Source organism: Salmo salar, chromosome 16 (assembly GCF_965601325.2).
Source record: "Salmo salar chromosome 16, fSalSal1, whole genome shotgun sequence".
NCBI lineage: Eukaryota > Metazoa > Chordata > Actinopteri > Salmoniformes > Salmonidae > Salmo > Salmo salar.
Genome location: NC_138306.1, coordinates 83,759,828 through 83,778,278, shown reverse-complemented (window position 1 = coordinate 83,778,278; position 18,451 = coordinate 83,759,828). Strand labels below are relative to the sequence as shown.

The window sequence follows — 18,451 nt, the reverse complement described above, 5'->3', positions numbered from 1 at the left end:
ATAGAAATACAACTAAGATGGTGTAATAATAATGGCTGACAGTTTGTGCCTGCAGACTCTAACCAAAATTCCTATCTAGCTTTCCATATCTATGCACATTACCACATCCTTGAGGTCCGTCTTGGCCTCCTTCGCAGCTGCTGGAAACAGAATGAGATGCTGATCAAATGAACTAATAGCCCTCACCAGGACAAAATGATAGAATTTGTAGACCATAGATAATTTCTTCTCCACTGGTGGTGGGTATGTTTCTAAGCCACAGCATTTTTGTAGTGACTAAGATGTAAATGAAGAAACAATGTGGTTTTACCTTTCTCCGCTTTCTCTCCTGTCTCCATTGTCCAATGGTGTCAGGTGTTAGTTGTTTGTTTTTGAGATATGGACTCCACCCACTAGAGGTTCCTCTGTGACATCACAGGGTGTATTCTATCGTAGCATCTCAGCCAGGACAGTCGCTGGGACAGTTGTTGTGGAGGTGTCTTCTGAGTCCCCCTGGAGAAAGGCCAAGTCCCCCCAGTGGTATACATATCCCAGGTTGACAACGACAGCGCTAGTCCATATTTTAGGCATAGACTATTCAGTGATGTAGTTATGAGTGGGTAGAAGTCAAACCTAACCACTGACACAGGGCCAGATATTTGTTCATCCCCCTAAAGGTTAAGTGGATGTGGGGTAGGATAATCTGATCTTAGATCTGTGGTTGGGGCAACTTCTACCTCAAGCAATGCAGTCCTAAACACATTATTGCCAAAAACCACCAATCCCAACCTAAACCTTCAATAACCCCTTATACAGCTTTCTGCTTATTTAGGCTTTAACAGAGTTGGTGAGAAAGACCATACAGAACTTCCAAAGACAAGAAAAAAAGGGACATTGTTTTAGAAAATTGATAATGAATATATTTATAACACTTCTATATGGCTCATACAGCTATAACATGTTTGATATGCACTGATACATAAAATATCTCTCATACACATAATCATCAATCACAGAATAATCCACATAAATGTATCATAAACAGTTGACAGATTTCATTAAAACGATACAATTGAGGACCCTCCCACACGTTTATTACGACTAGGGGGACGTGTATAGGGTAGCTGCGTCTCAAAGCACAGTAGTGTTATAGTTCTTATTTGATCACAGGGATTTCACTGGTTGTACAGGGGAGGGATAGCAGCCTGGTCAATCAGACGGACCGCTGAGCTCACGTTTAGTTTCACTTCGGGAATGTGAGCTATCGCGAGATCAGGCTGGTTTCACAAGACTAGAGGGATAACCATTGAACTTCCACTAACACACTAGCTATTCTCGTACCGTCTCTGCTCGCACACTTGTGTTTTAACACTCATACCCTCTCCAACTCCATAACATATCATTATCTATTATCTTCCTCTTCAAACCCTGACACATTATTATCTATGCCCTTTCGCAGTCTAATAGCCTAAAATAGTTCACATTACTGTTCGTAGTACGATCCATATGAGTCCAGTGATAGGTCTTTTTCACTGGCATGGGGGTGTGTCCTCACTGTCCTGCAACGTCATTGGTTGTCATTGTCGTCGATCGGCAGCCACACCCATGAAACAGAGATCCTCATTGGATGATCCAGGCAGAGCAGCTTCAATAATCCCGCCCTCCTATTCCAGCAGCTGGCCTATCTAAGGGGAAATGGCTCAGTTCTGCCTCCAGGACAAGACTCGTGACAATAAACATCCACCTGCAGACCCTTATTTGACTTTCAAAACAAACATATAAAAGCCTAGAAAACTTGTAGAAAGGCTCAGAGTGGTGGGTAGGACAGTTCCAATCAAACACAGTAGAAAGGCTCAGAGTGGTGGGTAGGACAGTTCCAATCAAACACAGTAGAAAGGCTCAGAGTGGTGGGTAGGACAGTTCCAATCAAACACAGTAGAAAGGCTCAGAGTGGTGGGTAGGACAGTTCCAATCAAACACAGTAGAAAGGCTCAGAGTGGTGGGTAGGACAAGTCCAATCAAACACAGTAGAAAGGCTCAGAGTGGTGGGTAGGACAAGTCCAATCAAACACAGTAGAAAGGCTCAGAGAGGTGGGTAGGACAAGTCCAATCAAACACAGTAGAAAGGCTCAGAGTGGTGGGTAGGACAAGTCCAATCAAACACAGTAGAAAGGCTCAGAGTGGTGGGTAGGACAAGTCCAATCAAACACAGTAGAAAGGCTCAGAGAGGTGGGTAGGACAAGTCCAATCAAAGCACAGTAGAAAGGTTTGGGCTCGCTGTTTTTTGATCGTTTTGATTGTCTTGAGTTAGGCTTGGTTGTCAGGTTTTGGGATGTGGGGGGCGGAGGTGGAAGGGGGCAGGGAGGAGGGTTATGAGAAGTCCCACACCTCCTCTGTGGGGTGAGCGATGGCGGAGGTGGGGGGGTGGCAGGACGAGGTAGGGGTGCAGGACACAGGGGGGTCATCGGGGCTGGAAACTCCAAGGGGCACCGCGGGGTACATGAGACTGAGGAAGGAGTCCCGGGTATGATGCCTTTTCACCTGTCATACAGTCCACAGAAAAATACATGAATACGAAGTCAGCCATACCGTACCACAGAATGCAATCCAGTCCAAAACACAGCATTTTGATGATGATGAGACCTACCTGTTTGAAGAAGGCATGGGTCAACAGTGTAGAAGCAGAGGGTCTATGGAACACCAAAACAGGACAAAGTCACACCATGCCATAATGGCCCACAACACTGTCATATCTAGCAGTCACACCGTGCCTTAATGTCCCACAACACTGTCATATCTAGCAGCACTTGGAATCTCACATATTACACGCCTTTCAAAAATGACAGAAATTCAGACAGAACACAAGAACATTTAAAATTGTTCCTTGAATGAAAGAACCGACTTCAAACGGAGGTACCAGAGCCCCTGTGTATAACGTCTGCTGCTCCTGTGTGTGTGTCTCACCTGCATTCGGTGTGTTTGTTGGTGTGCGTGTGCTTGCGTTCGGTGTGTGTGCACACGTGTATGTCTCACCTGCAGTCGGGCTGCTGTTGCAGACACAGCTGGACCAGGTTGTGCAGGGTGGCCGAGTGGTTCTTGGGGGCGGGGCTCTGAGGTCTCTCGGCGGTGGCGGTGTGGGTCAGGCTGCCCGTGGCAACACTCTCCCCGATGCCAGAGTCCACCCCAGAGCGGGACACCTTCAGCCCCCCTAGCTCCCCTAGGGGGGAGGGGGCCACGTCCAGCAGGCAGCAGTGGGACCCACGCAGCTTCTGGAGCAGCATCTGGAGGGAGAGACACAGACATATGGACGCATGGACACAGTCACACAGAGGGAGCGAGATGGAGAAAAGACGAGAGACTCTCACAGACTGAACTATGTTTTGTAATGTATGAGAACAGCCCGAGCGTATGGCATTGTGCTGTATGTATGTAAGGCCCCAGTACCTGTGTAGGGGGCATGTCCTGGAAAGGCACCCTGCCACTGACCAGCTCACAGACTACTATCCCCAGACTGTAGATGTCTGACTTCACCCCATAGCCATGCAGGTCCTGTCGTAGCAGCTCTGGGCTGAGCCAGGGTAGCAGGGCGGGGCTGTGATGGGGCATGTCGAACACGGTCCTCACCTTCTTCCCATCCCGCATCATACTATAAACACTGTGCAGCCCCGAGAGGTAGACACGGCCCTCCCCAGACAGCAGGATGTGACTGGCCTTCACTCCCCTGAGAGGAAGTGGAGAAGAGGAGAGGAGAAGAGGAGAAGAGCGTTCACTCTCGCCAAATCTTCAGGCTTCTACATAACTACAGTCAACTAACTATTGATGATGCATTAGGTTGTTTTTACCAGCTCAGACCAACTGTCCCTGGCACATTCTACATGTTGAATTGCGAGCAACTCCGAGCAACTATGTCCAACTGAGACAGCAAACTAGGCTGATTCTTTCAACAAATCAAATGAAATGTTATTGGTCACAAGCGCCGAATACAACAGGTGTAGACTTTGCCGTGAAGTGCTTACTCACGGGCCCTTTTCCAACAATGCAGAGTTAAAAAGTTAGAAGCATTTGCTAAATAGGAAACACATAGTAACACAATAGCGAGGCTGTATACAAGGAGTACCAGAACTGTTTAACAGTTGTGTTGGTTATAGTTGGACAGAAGTGTATCAGTGTTGCTTCAGTCCCTCTCCTCGCCCCAACCTGGGCTCCAACCAGGGACCCTCTGAACACATCAGCAACTGCCACCCATGAAGCATCGTTACCTATCGCTTGACCACTAACTAGCGCACCGCTAACTAGCTAGCCATTTCACATCGGCTACATGTAGAAGCCTTAAAATGGTTCATATCTCTCCCTTGTCCCCGTGGTGCCTTTCCTCCCTCACCTGTGCACGTAGCCCATGAGGTGCAGGTATTGCAGAGCCTTCAGGACTCCGTGGAGGAGGTAAGCGATCAGGGACTCACTCATCCCGTCAGGGAAGAACGTCCTCAGCAGGCTATCTGCCGAACCTGGGACACAGAGAGAGAGAAGTCGGTAACTATGGTTCCAAATGGTTCGTAATGTTTCTTACAAACATAGGCATTTTTTAACATGTCATTTCTGTACCATAAAAAGTAAAGTTCAACCAACTTATCGCTGAGAGAAGGAGCATGGATGAAGAGAGATGGGGGGAGTAAGTGTGGGAGAGAGATGGTGAGAGGAAACGTGTGTTAGAAGATGCATGCAGTAGACTGACCGTAGCCCATGAGTGGTGTGAGGACCCAGAGCTGGCAGCAGGAGCTGAAGACCAGGCGAGAGGTCAGCAGGTTGGGATGGCGGAACATCCTGGAGAGAAGAACCTCGTTCTGGGGACACAGCCAGGAAACACTGGGGTCACACAGCCAGGAAACACTAGGGTCACACAGCCAGGAAACACTAGGGTCACACAGCCAGGAAACACTGGGGTCCACACAGCCAGGAAACACTGGGGACACAGCCAGGAAACGCTAGGGTCACACAGCCAGGAAACACTTAGGTCACACAGCCAGGAAACACTGGGGTCCACACAGCCAGGAAACACTGGGGTCCACACAGCCAGGAAACACTTGGGGTCAGAGCCAGGAAACACTGGGGTCACAGCCAGGAAACACTGGGGTCACAGCCAGGAAACACTGGGGTCACACAGTCAACCAGGTGGCTTGTACCACTGCCAAGTGCCAACAATGTTATTATGAACAATGACCTAAATGGTCCCTGACCCTGGATCTAGAGAGCAAGAGCACAGGTTTTTGTTCCAGCCCAACGCTAACTCATCTTATTCAAGTAATCGACTGACTCAACTAAGAAATTGATTAGTTGAATCAGGTGTTTTGAATCAGTTGTGGCTGGAACAAAATATGTATCTTATGACATGAACTTCAATGAAAAGACAAGGTGGTTCGTATCTGTAGGACCTTTAATACAGTACCGCACCATCAACTGTAGCAGCTCATCCTCAGTACACTCATCCAGGTTGGTGTTCTTGACTGCCACCAGCTGGCGGGAGGGGGTGTGGCGCGCCATGCGCACCTGGCTCAGGTTGTTGAAGCCTTTCCCTGTGAACACGGTTTGGTAATAAATATTAAGACATGTAGAAACACGTTCAACTCTGAAAACTCTTCATTCTCAGGCACTGTGTGGTTAGTATGGTCTTCAATAATCCAGGGAGATTTGTGAACTAATATTTTGAATTGGCCAGTTTATTCAACAGATGTGCCAAAAGGTAATAGACTATGTGTAACATAAAATGTCCACAATACAAACGCTTTATACTCGGGCTATGTGTAGTATGGGACTTGGTCAGTGAAATTGTAAACAATGCTTTTGGATTAGCTATTCTATTCAACAGTAACATGCTAAAAGGAAATATGCTTTGTATTTGTCAGAGGAGATATTACTCTGCAGGCAACAACTATGTAGTGAAAGGACTGGTCTTTCTGGGTTGTAGTGATGAGTTGATTTGTGACCAATGGTATGCTCACCCAGCTCTGACAGCAGCTGGTAGTGGGTGGAGTTAGCAGAGAGCGCTGTGATGTCATCGCTGCCTGCACCACCCCAGGTGAAAGTGCATTCTGAGACGTCAGAGCTCTGTGAAGAATCAAACACACACGTACTCACACACAACCCTGACACGTATCAGCAGAATATTTCATTAGATCACAGAACATGTAGTAACAACATGGTAATAGTATGGAAACATGTTGTAGTTTACCTAGATTAGGGATAGTTCACCCAAATGAACTGTTTTTCTTACCCTGTAGGCAGTCTACAAATACAGTCTACAGGTGCTTTAGTATAGCATGGTATTTTTTACTAACATGAAATGGGTCCATTTAGCAGAGAAGAGGAAGCAGAATGAGGGTGAGTGAGTGTTGCCTTTGAGCCTGAAGAGGTCAAAGTACTATGGTGTTGTGGTGATGACCAACCAGTGGCTGCCACAGGGGGGCACTGTGGGGTTAAGCTACACAGGGTAATGCTGGGGTGGGGGTAGTGTCACTGGGGCCGGTGCTGGGGGGAGGGAGAGGCTGTAAACTACTTTGTGTTAAGGGGTCAGGGCCGTGCACATACCTTTCAGGGGGCCGATGCTTAAACTAATTAATATCTCGACATTCAGAACATACCACTGCCTTTGTAGCGAACTGTTTTATTTGTTTTAGCACAGACCTATTTATTTCTGCAACAACGCATTCAATCATCACAAATTGAAAGCTAGCGAGTTACAGCGCCTCCTAAAGACGTGGGGAACAGAAGGTGGGCTATCAGCTGATCATTGATGTTGATGATTGATGTAAATCTGCTAGTTAGTTAGCAAGATTTGTTTTTATTGATTGTGATTTATCTTAAATGCTCTGAAATAATAACTTCATGATATGATACTCATCATCCTCTAACTCAAGATATATGTCTGGCTGGCTATTGGCTTGTGTGGATATATTAGTATCACCTGGTGATTAACTAGAGTATTAATCTCATGACTCTGGATCAGAAGGTTGTGAGGTGGACACTCGTGTTTTATTTTAACCCTATCCAAACCTTAACCCTTAGCTTAACCATTCAGAATGAGTGTCTAACCTTAACCCTTAGCTTAACCATTCAGAATGAGTGTCTAACCTTAACCCTTAGCTTAACCATTCAGAACGAGTGTCTAACCTTAGCCCTTAGCTTAACCATTCAGAATGAGTGTCTAACCTTAACCCTTAGCTTAACCATTCAGAACGAGTGTCTAACCTTAACCCTTAGCTTAACCATTCAGAACGAGTGTCTAACCTTAACCCTTAGCTTAACCATTCAGAATGAGTGTCTAACCTTAACCCTTAGCTTAACCATTCAGAACGAGTGTCTAACCTTAACCCTTAGCTTAACCATTCAGAATGAGTGCCTAAACAATGTTTTAAACCTATCCAAAACCTTAACCCTTAATCTTCTAAATTTGACGTTTGGAGCAATTTCGAAATGTGATGTTTGGAGAAATAGAACGACACCTAGCATGAGGAGTCAACCCAGAGTGTAAAAAGCACTGTGAAATGTGACGTTTAGATAAATGTAAATAAACATCTGATTCTGCAGTGAGCCTGTGAGAGCTTGTTGCGAGCCTATACTACCTGTGATGCTGCCGACTGAGGAAGGGATGGAGTCGGGTCGGAGGGAGGGTCGTTGATGCAGCCGCTCCTCTCTCTGTCTGCTCTGTGTATCAGTCAATGTAACAGTGTTCCTTCCGTCCCTCTCCTCGCCCCTACCTGGCCTCGAACCAGGGGTAACAGTGTTCCTTCCATCCCTCTCCTCAACCCTACCTGGCCTCGAACCAGAGATAAGTGTTCCTTCCGTCCCTCTCTTCGCCCCTACCTGGCCTCGAACCAGGGGTAGCAGTGTTCCTTCCGTCCCTCTCCTCACCCCTACCTGGCCTCGAACCAGGGGTAACAGTGTTCCTTCCGTCCCTCTCCTCAACCCTACCTGGCCTCGAACCAGGGGTAACAGTGTTCCTTCCGTCCCTCTCCTCACCCCTACCTGGCCTCGAACCAGGGGTAACAGTGTTCCTTCCGTCCCTCTCCTCACCCCTACCTGGCCTCGAACCAGGGGTAACAGTGTTCCTTCCGTCCCTCTCCTCGCCCCTACCTGGCCTCGAACCAGAGATAAGTGTTCCTTCCGTCCCTCTCTTCGCCCCTACCTGGCCTCGAACCAGGGGTAACAGTGTTCCTTCCGTCCCTCTCCTCGCCCCTACCTGGCCTCGAACCAGAGATAAGTGTTCCTTCCGTCCCTCTCTTCGCCCCTACCTGGCCTCGAACCAGGGGTAACAGTGTTCCTTCCATCCCTCTCCTCACCGCTACCTGGCCTCGAACCAGGGGTAGCAGTGTTCCTTCCGTCCCTCTCCTCAACCCTACCTGGCCTCGAACCAGGGGTAGCAGTGTTCCTTCCATCCCTCTCCTCAACCCTACCTGGCCTCGAACCAGGGGTAGCAGTGTTCCTTCCGTCCCTCTCCTCGCCCCTACCTGGCCTCGAACCAGGGGTAACAGTGTTCCTTCCGTCCCTCTCTTCGCCCCTACCTGGCCTCGAACCAGGGGTAACAGTGTTCCTTCCATCCCTCTCCTCACCCCTACCTGGCCTCGAACCAGGGGTAGCAGTGTTCCTTCCGTCCCTCTCCTCGCCCCTACCTGGCCTCGAACCAGGGGTAACAGTGTTCCTTCCGTCCCTCTCTTCGCCCCTACCTGGCCTCGAACCAGGGGTAACAGTGTTCCTTCCGTCCCTCTCCTCAACCCTACCTGGCCTCGAACCAGGGGTAACAGTGTTCCTTCCGTCCCTCTCCTCAACCCTACCTGGCCTCGAACCAGGGGTAACAGTGTTCCTTCCGTCCCTCTCCTCGCCCCTACCTGGCCTCGAACCAGAGATAAGTGTTCCTTCCGTCCCTCTCTTCGCCCCTACCTGGCCTCGAACCAGGGGTAACAGTGTTCCTTCCGTCCCTCTCCTCGCCCCTACCTGGCCTCGAACCAGAGATAAGTGTTCCTTCCGTCCCTCTCTTCGCCCCTACCTGGCCTCGAACCAGGGGTAACAGTGTTCCTTCCATCCCTCTCCTCACCCCTACCTGGCCTCGAACCAGGGACCCTCTGCACCAATCGACAAGTCACCCTCGAAGCACCGTTACCCATCGCTCCACAAAAGCCTTCGGCCCTTGCAGAGCAAGGGAAACAATTACTTCAATGTCTCAGAGCGAGTGATGTCACCGATTGAAGCGCTATTAGCGCGCAACCCGCTAACTAGCTAGCCGTTTCACACCGGTTACACCAACTAGACTGAATATTGATGATGATGTAACTCAAGGGTTAATCAAATGTTATACTGCTGTGGCAACACTGTCGATATTATAAACTAGGTAGCTAGCTACACACACTAGGCTGGTGGCCGCATCTCATGCATGTTTGGATACCGGGCATTAGCAATCTCAGTACATGACAGACTGGGGAAAAAGGTGCAACTGGGCAAGCGCGAGATCTGTACAGGGCTGACCAACAGGGCTGACCAACAGGGCTGACCAACAGGGCTGACCAACAGGGCTGACCAACAGGAGCAACCAACAGGGCTGACCAACAGGAGCAACCAACAGGGCTGATCAACAGGAGCAACCAACAGGGCTGACCAACAGGAGCAACCAACAGGGCTGACCAACAGGAGCAACCAACAGGGCTGACCAACAGGAGCAACCAACAGGGCTGACCAACAGGAGCAACCAACAGGGCTGACCAACAGGAGCAACGAACAGGGCTGACCAACAGGAGCAACCAACAGGGCTGACCAACAGGAGCAACCAACAGGGCTGACCAACAGGAGCAACCAACAGGGCTGACCAACAGGAGCAACCAACAGACAACATCACAACGACTTGCGGGCAATCGGTTCAGAACAACAATGACCAAAACTTTACACAAAAAAATATATATATACACCACCACCCAAAAGGGCACTTGGCAGGTGGGAGGGCAAAGTGCTGGGCACAGGTTGACTCCCATCTGTGCACGTTCCTGGGTGGGATGCTGTGGCAGTTAGCTCCAGGGTGAGCTGACACAGCAGCTATGAAAAAGGCTTGCTGCTGTGCTTGCTGCTGTGCTATATGGTTCACTTATAGGCTATGTAATGTTCTAGTGATCTGGTCAGTGGCTGGCAGCCCTATTATGTGGTAGGTTACACGCAGCTCTACCATCACATAGACAGGACCCGGAGCTGTCCTATGTTGTCCTAGTGGTCCCTAAAGACCTCTGACCTCATAGAATAGAACTAGGCTGACCACACCATAAAGACAAGGCCGGGTGGGCTTCAGTGCTCCGATTGGATGCTAACAGAGTGGACACAGCACTGTACTGACCAGGTATTGGTGGCTGATGTCCTCATACTGGTCCTCTATGCTGATTGGCTGGACCTGAGTGGGGGAGATGCAGGAGCAGTCCTGGGGAAGAGGGGAGGAGGGAGGAGGGGGTGAGACATGCCCCCCGAGGAGAGGAGAATAGAGGAGAGGAGTGAGACGGTCCAATAGGGAAGGAGGGAGGAGAGGACAGGCATGCCGTCATGCCCTTATAAGGAGATGAGGGACTTAGGAAGACAACACTGAAGAGATACTTTTGGAGCATCAAGGTTGGAGCCAATGTGGAAAACAACAGTGTTCGTGGAGGAAGACATGCAGTGCATGTCCATGAAGTGACTGCTACTTTAGAAAGAGACAGCTGAGATGGATGACAGGGTTAGCAGCAGATTGGTACCCATGATATTAACCTACAGGGAAAGGTAATGGCAATATGCATGGATAATGAGATGGGTCTTATGAATGAACCCTGATAAAGAAAGCATGAGTTCTAGGATGGAGCGTGGCCAGAACAATGTGCTATGAGAGAGACACACTGCACACCTGGAGGAGACGCTGGCTCATTAGATCATCATCATCATCATCATCATCAACCTCTTTAGATAAATCATTGTCATGATCGGCTAAACATCAAAGCCATGCTGATTAAAATAAATATCCCTTACCAAGAAAGACATGGAGTTCTCTTCGTGGGGGTTAGCTTCACGCGATGGCATTTATCCGCTCCACGACCACAGCACGCGCTGTACAATGAGAGGGGTGGTGAGAGAGAGAGAGAGACAGAGAGAGAGAGAATGAACAAGAGGAGAAATACATGGTAACATGAGAGACTTAGTTAGGATTCAACCTGAGAGACAGCCTCCCCCATGGGGCGGTCTGTATGTCCATACAGCTTACCTGGCTGTACTCTACCGGGTTCAGATTCCACTGCATTGGCATCTGGCTTCATCACTCCATGCAAAACACTGCTCCACGTTCTTGAAAAACAGAAAATAAAATGATAGATGATTAAATATGCAATAATAGCCCCAGCAGGGATTGTGTGCTGAATGCATGCTGTTGAAAGAAACATACATTTTCACGGAGGTATCAAAATGTCTCGACAAAAATAACTATGCCAGTCGGTGACCACAAAATACTGAGATTAAAACACGCATTACGTGACTGTTTGGTGCGCAATAGCCAGATTCACATCGGTATTCGTTACATTTTCGTGATACAGAACCGTTGCAGCCACATCTGAATGCAAGCATCTGAAATGCATGTGGTCCATCGCTTTGGCTGTAGCTAAGTGCCTCGATGGATATTTTCTCCCCATCTCTCTACTGCCACAGCATGAATGGGAAGGGGACTTTGAGGACAGTGCGTCGTCGTGTCCCATTGTATGAGCGCGCGACCTAATGATGAGTCCTTGGTCCCTGACCGTTATTGTTCTTGATGGGTCGTCGTTGCCATATACCCACCATTGTGAAAGCTTTAAGTCTTTAACAACCCTATATAGTGACAGTTCTTGCCTGTTGTTGTTGGGGAATTATTTTGCTTTTAACCGATATTCTATTGTATTGTATTCCAGTCTATTCTGTTCTATTCTAGCTATTTTATTATAATCTACTGACAGACACCCTACTGGGGGAAAAAATTGTTGAATCAACGTTGTTTCCACGTCATAAAATAATAATATGTAATGGCGTTGAATCTGCGTGGGAAAATTATTGGATGTGCCAAAAGTCATCAACATAAGGCCATTTGGTATTTTTTTCACATAACTTTTAACTTAAATCAGATGATGTGGTGACATTGTTGATTTCACGTTAGTTGACAACTCAACAAAATGTAAATCAAAACGACGTTGAACTGATGTCTGTGCCCAGTGGAACGGGCCCAACACTGTAGCAGAGAAAGCGGTTGTCCTCTCTGATTGTAACCTACACATTTGTTTTCATATAATCATGTAAAAAAAAAAAAACATCATTAACATAATCACATAATTTGTGGATGCAGGATTGCATTTGACTGCAATGAGTTTACTTACACTGAAAATCAGTTGATGAAATATTCATGCCCAATCATAACAAAAGCAGGCTGTTTTTTTTTTTTACCAACTTACTCGAAACAAACTTGAACAAACCAAGCATGACATGAGGAAGCTCACAACTCGCAACTTAAACATTTCTAATTTGGCAAAGTTAAGGCTTATGGCAACGCAAAATATGACGTAATGTACAAGTTGTGCGTACAGACACTGTTCTGACTGAAGATAATACAATATTTTCAAGATGCAATGGAATGAAATAGAAACAAATTGCGATGCGTTATACACACTGCTAAAACAAATGTATATTGTTGAGAGTATGAAGTTTGAAACTTATAGTTAATGGCAACAACATACTTCACCCATGTTTTTACTCTCCTCTCAGATGATTTTACGTAATGACGTAGATACTAAACTTGTGGGAACCTGATAAAAGTTGGGATATTATTGTTATACATTTCATTTTCATCTGTGAACCGCACTGATTTATATCAGTACTTTTTTGGTATTTTTTCCCTAATTCGTAGTACATTTTAGTTTTAAATCCAAGTATCTTAACTCCATTTAAAAATTATATATAATTAACAAAATAGATGTTAATAACAAATGTCAATGTATTTAGTGTAGGACTTTTATTTAGAAACACCCCTCAATAAATATTGTCGCGTAATTTACACGTCACTCATTTCAACCGCGCGCTATTTCATGACGTGTTGAAACCTTCAGCACCAACAGTTTGCCCTGATCATTTTCTCCCTAATATCTACTGTTTCCATTGTTTGAGATTTAGGATTGATGGGACCACATGTGCTCTGGGATTTGTCTAAGGTGTTTAAAATACATCGAAAGGTAGGTTGATGTTAATTTATATTATATGAAAATCCGGTTCATAAGTGACCACATCGATGGGAGAAATCCTTGCCAAAGGCCGGATGGAAATCACGGATGTGCCACAGTACTACATAGCTCTGCAATGTTAGCTTGTCAATTTAATCAGCTGGAGTGAGTTATACTATTCATCATCACTATCCCCCCAAAAACTAATCTCACTCAGAACGAAATCGTGAGATTATAATTTTAACGGGCGAAAACATATTTTGCGATTGTCGGTTTGGTTTATTATTATGAAACAAGTCCTTGCACTGTCCTCTTGTCGAATTGTTCCATTGGTACCGAGATCAATGATTATTTTTGCACTTGTCACTTATGCTCATCGCAGTTTATATTTAAATCCATATACTACGCCATTGCTTTTATTATTACCCACAATCAGCGAGATGTTTTGTTGTTGTTGTTGACGAACGCTCCACGGTGGTTACACTGTAGCCCGCGAACACGTGATAGTATTCTTACTGTTGATAAAGCAACAAAGTAGCTATCAATGTTTGACATTTCCCTATGCTGACTGCTGCACATCCCCAAAGTCCAGAAGACTGTTTTCGAATTCCCTGTTTAGGATCATTTAAGTGTTTTGACTTGGGAATTAAACATTTAGCTAATATCTCAACTTCACATCCAATCTTGTACTTGTTGGAATCAAGTAGATCATATTTCCACCAATCATTGGTTACATTTTATTTATGAACATGTTAATGCACAAATTCTAGTCCAAATGACAAGTAGCTAATTCTTTCTTCCCTCCTAGATGTGAATGTTTCTAACTTTTGTTGATATTTCAAGTAAATAAGACATTTTCCCCTCAGGATGAGTGTGGTTATGGACAGTTGTTCCACTAACTACTCAGCAGACGGTCCCAGAGCCGTTGTGATGGAATTCCAGCTCAGACCGTCTGGTATCACATGGTCCTCTTGCCCTTGCCTGACACTCAAACAGTCATGTGCAGAAGAGAGTCCGTTAGATGTGGGCCAGCTAATTGGAGATTGTTTCTAGGGAATCACACTGAGTCAGAGGAAGAGAGTTGTAGGGACTCCTTTCACTCTACTGAGCCGAGCTGTACTGCGCTGGCCAGGTTATGCAACCCTCATAGTTGCTAGAAAGGACACGGTTCGGCTCATCACGATAGTATGAAAACAGTAAAAGTGGAGGAGAGAGAAAGAGAGGGTTGGGGCAGAGCAGGTGGTCATATCACTGCAGATGAGACCTTAGTCCAGCACCTGTATACAAGATTAGATAACCTCCCTTTCTCCTCTCTATTCCTTCATAACTACAGGAAGGGGAAAGGATGGCAACAGTCTCCACCATGCTGCTTTGACCTGTCAAGCCCTTGTAGACGGTCTCCACCATGCTGCTTTGACCTGTCAAGCCCTTGTAGACGGTCTCCACCATGCTGCTTTGACCTGTCAAGCCCTTGTAGACGGTCTCCACCATGCTGCTTTGACCTGTCAAGCCCTTGTAGACGGTCTCCACCATGCTGCTTTGACCTGTCAAGCCCTTGTAGACGGTCTCCACCATGCTGCTTTGACCTGTCAAGCCCTTGTAGATGGTCTCCACCATGCTGCTTTGACCTGTCAAGCCCTTGTAGACGGTCTCCACCATGCTGCTTTGACCTGTCAAGCCCTTGTAGACGGTCTCCACCATGCTGCTTTGACCTGTCAAGCCCTTGTAGATGGTCTCCACCATGCTGCTTTGACCTGTCAAGCCCTTGTAGACAGTCTCCACCATGCTGCTTTGACCTGTCAAGCCCTTGTAGATAAGTGGTAGGGAATGACAGGAGATGAGGAAGGAAAGCCATCTCTTGGGAAATGCCTCTCATTTGACCTTTCACATTATCAGAGAAAGGGGGAGGGTGGTGGGGCTACGCTCTGATTCTCTTCGCCTCTCCCCGACGTGTTTACTTGTTCACTGTCCCTCAGTTGTTAAAGGTATTGATTGCTTGGTTGTAGCATGGGGTAGAGGAGCTAGAATGAGATCACAGCTTGACGAGAAGGATATAGGCTAGACAAGGCTAGAGAATCTTCCTGCAGTCAGGGAGAGGGAACGAAATATATATATATATAAGCCATGTCTCAGTTAGCTACCTTGTCTCTTGTGTGTAGAGTAGACCAGTGACAGCATGTGGTGCAGTGTACTGTCAACTCCAATTTGGTTTTCCTTGCCCAAGGATGGATATGTCACTGAAACAAGGCCTGCTGCACTACTGTGGGTAAGGATGGATGTATCTGATGCTAAGTCCAATTCAAAAGGTTGCATTAAACATACTTGTTGGGGCTGCTTCATCTCAAAGCAGGACCTCTGGGTCTTATTTACTGGGAAACGGAAGCAAAGGGGCCAAAACGGGGAGGGACTTACAGTACCTGTACCTGACTTTGTCCAAATAGAAATGATTGTTTTAGTTTTCCATTGCAAAATGTTTTGATACGGTGTGCACAAATGAATACGACCCTGGTATGGAACATCTAGGCTATTTTGCTTCTAGTCATATGTTGTTGACTCGTAAGCACATTCCCTATGACCATCACCCCTGATATTGGAAATAGAGTGAAAAGGAGAAGGAATAGAAAAGATGAATGTCACTGTGATGATTCCCTTGAGGATGAGTGTACACTGCAGCAGTGATATTTTGCGGGTTCGTGAGGCTGACCGTTATCTTATGTAAGGAGTCTGAGCTGCTATTTAGCTGAGGGATACAAGCTCTCTCTCTCTCTTGTGTGTGTTTCACATGCAGATGTATACTCAGTCTCTCTCTTTCACATGCAGAGATTTTATATAATCTTAGAAGGCACTGCACTAGCCCTGACCCAGGATGAAAGTCTGGGACACGCTCGCAGACGATACAACACACTCAGACAGAGACTCCTACTCTATTTTCACCTTGAAATGTTGTAGGCAGCACTAGCTCTACACTAGCCTAGCCTTGACCCAGGACCAACACACCACACATGTACGACACACACTGGTCACTCGGTGCCTTAGCTCTGCCTCCAACTCCATAACACAGTCAGGAGCCTTTGCCTTTAAGACTGTGCTTGGCTTCTCGTGGGAAGCCGCCCCTTTAAGAACTCGCATCCTGTCTTGTGTCATCCCTTTAACACTGGAAGGCGTCTCAGTGTCAAACAACAGGAAGGGGCTTCCCCCCCACCCCCTCTCTAATGCTATGTGGCACATTTCTGTCTGCAGCTTGCCTATCCTACAATAGGACTGTGATTGGCAGTTCAGCTGCTGGAGGAGGCTAGGAGTGGTCTCTATAGACTAGTGTTTTCACTAGGGCCTGGAGGAGGCTAGGAGTGGTCTCTATAGACTAGTGTTTTCACTAGGGCCTGGAGGAGGCTAGGAGTGGTCTCTATAGACTAGTGTTTTCACTAGGGCCTGGAGGAGGCTAGGAGTGGTCTCTATAGACTAGTGTTTTCACTAGGGCCTGGAGGAGGCTAGGAGTGGTCTCTATAGACTAGTGTTTTCACTAGGGCTCTAGCTGCTAGTTAGTATGACTCACTCAGACTCTCAATGGTTAAGACCTCCAACAGCAGAATCAGCTGGAGGAATGTTTCTGTCCTAAGTGTTCACATGTCAGAGGGAGTGAGATGGAGAAATGACAAGGCAGGATAGAAGGGGGGGATAGAGGAAGAGAAGCTACAGCTCAATTTGTCTGTGGGTAACAGATGTCTATGTTCTTATTGGACATGCTAACATACACTGAGTGTACAAAACATGAAGAACACCTCTTTCATTAACAGACTGACCAGGTGAATCCAGGTGAAAGCTATATGATCCCTTATTGATGTCACCTGTTAAATCTACTTAAATCCGTGTAAAATATTTAAGTGCCTTTTAACACGGTATGGTAGTAGGTGCCAGGTGCACCGATTTGTGTCATGAACTGCAATGCTGGCTGGGTTTTTCACGCTCAACAGTTTTTTATTTATTTTTTTATTTCGCCAATTCCTCCTTTGGCTGCCTTTCCTTCCAGTTCTCTGTTGCCAATGACTGGAACGAACTGCAAAAATCAGTCTGTCAGAGCAGCTCACAGATCACTGCACCTGTACATAGCCCATCTGTAAATAGCCCATCCAACTACCTCATCCCCAACTACTGTTATTTTTTTTTTTGCTCCTTTGCACCCCAGTATCTCTACTTGCACATTCATCTTCTGCACATCTATCACTCCAGTGTTTAATTGCTAAATTGTAATTATTTCCTCACTACGGCCTATTTATTCCCTTACCTCCCTTGTCTTACCTCGTTTGCACACACTGTATATAGACCTATTGTGTTATTGACTGTATGTTTATTCCATGTGTAACTCTGTTGTTTGTGTCACGCTGCTTTGCTTTATCTTGGCCAGGTCGCAGCTGTAAATGAGAACTTGTTCTGAGGGCAGAAGGAGGTGCAACTCAATATTAGGAAGGTGTTCCTAATCTTTGGTATACACAGTGTAGCCTATTAAAATATATGTGGGGGGGGGTGTTTTGTACTCGGTGTATAGCTTACCTACTAGTAGTACCTCCTGTTTCACTCTGTTCCAAAACGTTTCTCCCTACTGAACACTTTGCTGGTCTGTTTCACTCTGTTCCAAAACGTTTCTCCCTACTGAACACTTTGCTGGTCTGTTTCACTCTGTTCCAAAACGTTTCTCCCTACTGAACACTTTGCTGGTCTACTTCTTTTGTTTCTGCTAAGGGTTAGGGTTCAGAGGCCAGTAGTGGAGACTGTGTGTGTCTGACACCACTGTCCTCCAGGCTCCTGGACGCCTGCGTGCCTCAGGAGGAGGCAGGATGTGATGTCACAGCGGCGCTCCCTTCTTCTTCCTGTCCGGCGGTGTGTGTGAGAGCGGTGGAGGCTCCGCCCACACGGCGAGCAGACGAACAGGAGAGATGTTTGAGGTGAAACCCCGTGGCGTGGAGAAGAAGGGCGGAAGCACAGAGACTGGTGAGTGAAGAGGAAGGGGGGAGAAGAGTGGAGGAGGAGAGAGGTAAACAGGAGGAGAGCAGGGGGCAGTACACACTGAGGAGAGAGGGCACGAGATTGCAGGGCAGGAGGGAGATGGCTGGAGGACAGGAGACTGCAGGATAGGGGGGAGATGGACAGGAGACTGCAGGGCAGGAGATGTAGAGAGGACAGGAGACTGCAGGATAGGGGGGAGATGGACAGGAGACTGCAGGGCAGGAGATGTAGAGAGGACAGGA

At 46.9% G+C, this 18,451-nt stretch overlaps 2 protein-coding genes across 4 annotated transcripts in view; one reads left to right on the top strand and one right to left on the bottom strand.

Moving 5' to 3' along the window:
* Window positions 1–873: 873 nt before the first annotated feature.
* Window positions 874–12,777, bottom strand: LOC106574923 (STE20-related kinase adapter protein beta). 2 transcript variants are annotated; one of them, XM_045699382.2, is made up of 12 exons: window positions 12,729–12,777; window positions 11,237–11,316; window positions 11,005–11,082; window positions 10,346–10,426; window positions 5,976–6,081; window positions 5,428–5,549; window positions 4,712–4,820; window positions 4,361–4,484; window positions 3,424–3,700; window positions 3,013–3,260; window positions 2,627–2,669; window positions 874–2,520 (listed from the first exon to the last, which is right to left on the bottom strand). In XM_045699382.2, exons 3-12 carry the CDS (start codon window positions 11,053–11,055, stop codon window positions 2,350–2,352), a joined length of 1,332 nt encoding a protein of 443 aa, XP_045555338.2. In that variant the 5' UTR covers window positions 11,056–11,082; window positions 11,237–11,316; window positions 12,729–12,777; the 3' UTR covers window positions 874–2,349. The 2 variants fall into 2 exon arrangements, with proteins under 2 accessions (XP_045555338.2, XP_082819179.1); XM_082963053.1 differs by lacking the exon at window positions 10,346–10,426.
* Window positions 12,778–13,056: 279 nt separating this feature from the next.
* The window catches only part of LOC106574803 (trafficking kinesin-binding protein 2), a 51,214-nt gene continuing 45,819 nt past the window's right edge, over window positions 13,057–18,451 (top strand). For both annotated transcript variants that reach the window (XM_082963050.1, XM_082963049.1), the window contains exons 1-2: window positions 13,057–13,220; window positions 17,946–18,194. In XM_082963050.1, coding sequence (XP_082819176.1) covers window positions 18,140–18,194 — 55 coding nt within the window. In that variant the 5' untranslated portion in view covers window positions 13,057–13,220; window positions 17,946–18,139. The remainder of the gene's footprint in view (window positions 13,221–17,945; window positions 18,195–18,451) is intronic.

Bases quoted from the DNA above. Each gene is read 5' to 3' on its own strand.
- LOC106574923 (XM_045699382.2), bottom strand. From the start codon at position 11,055: ATGCCATCGCGTGAAGCTAACCCCCACGAAGAGAACTCCATGTCTTTC. The intron at 10,427-11,004 runs GTAAGGGATATT...CCTCTTCCCCAG, and splicing joins AGAACTCCATGTCTTTCTTG to GACTGCTCCTGCATCTCCCC. The intron at 4,485-4,711 runs GTCAGTCTACTG...TCTGTGTCCCAG, and splicing joins CACACCACTCATGGGCTACG to GTTCGGCAGATAGCCTGCTG.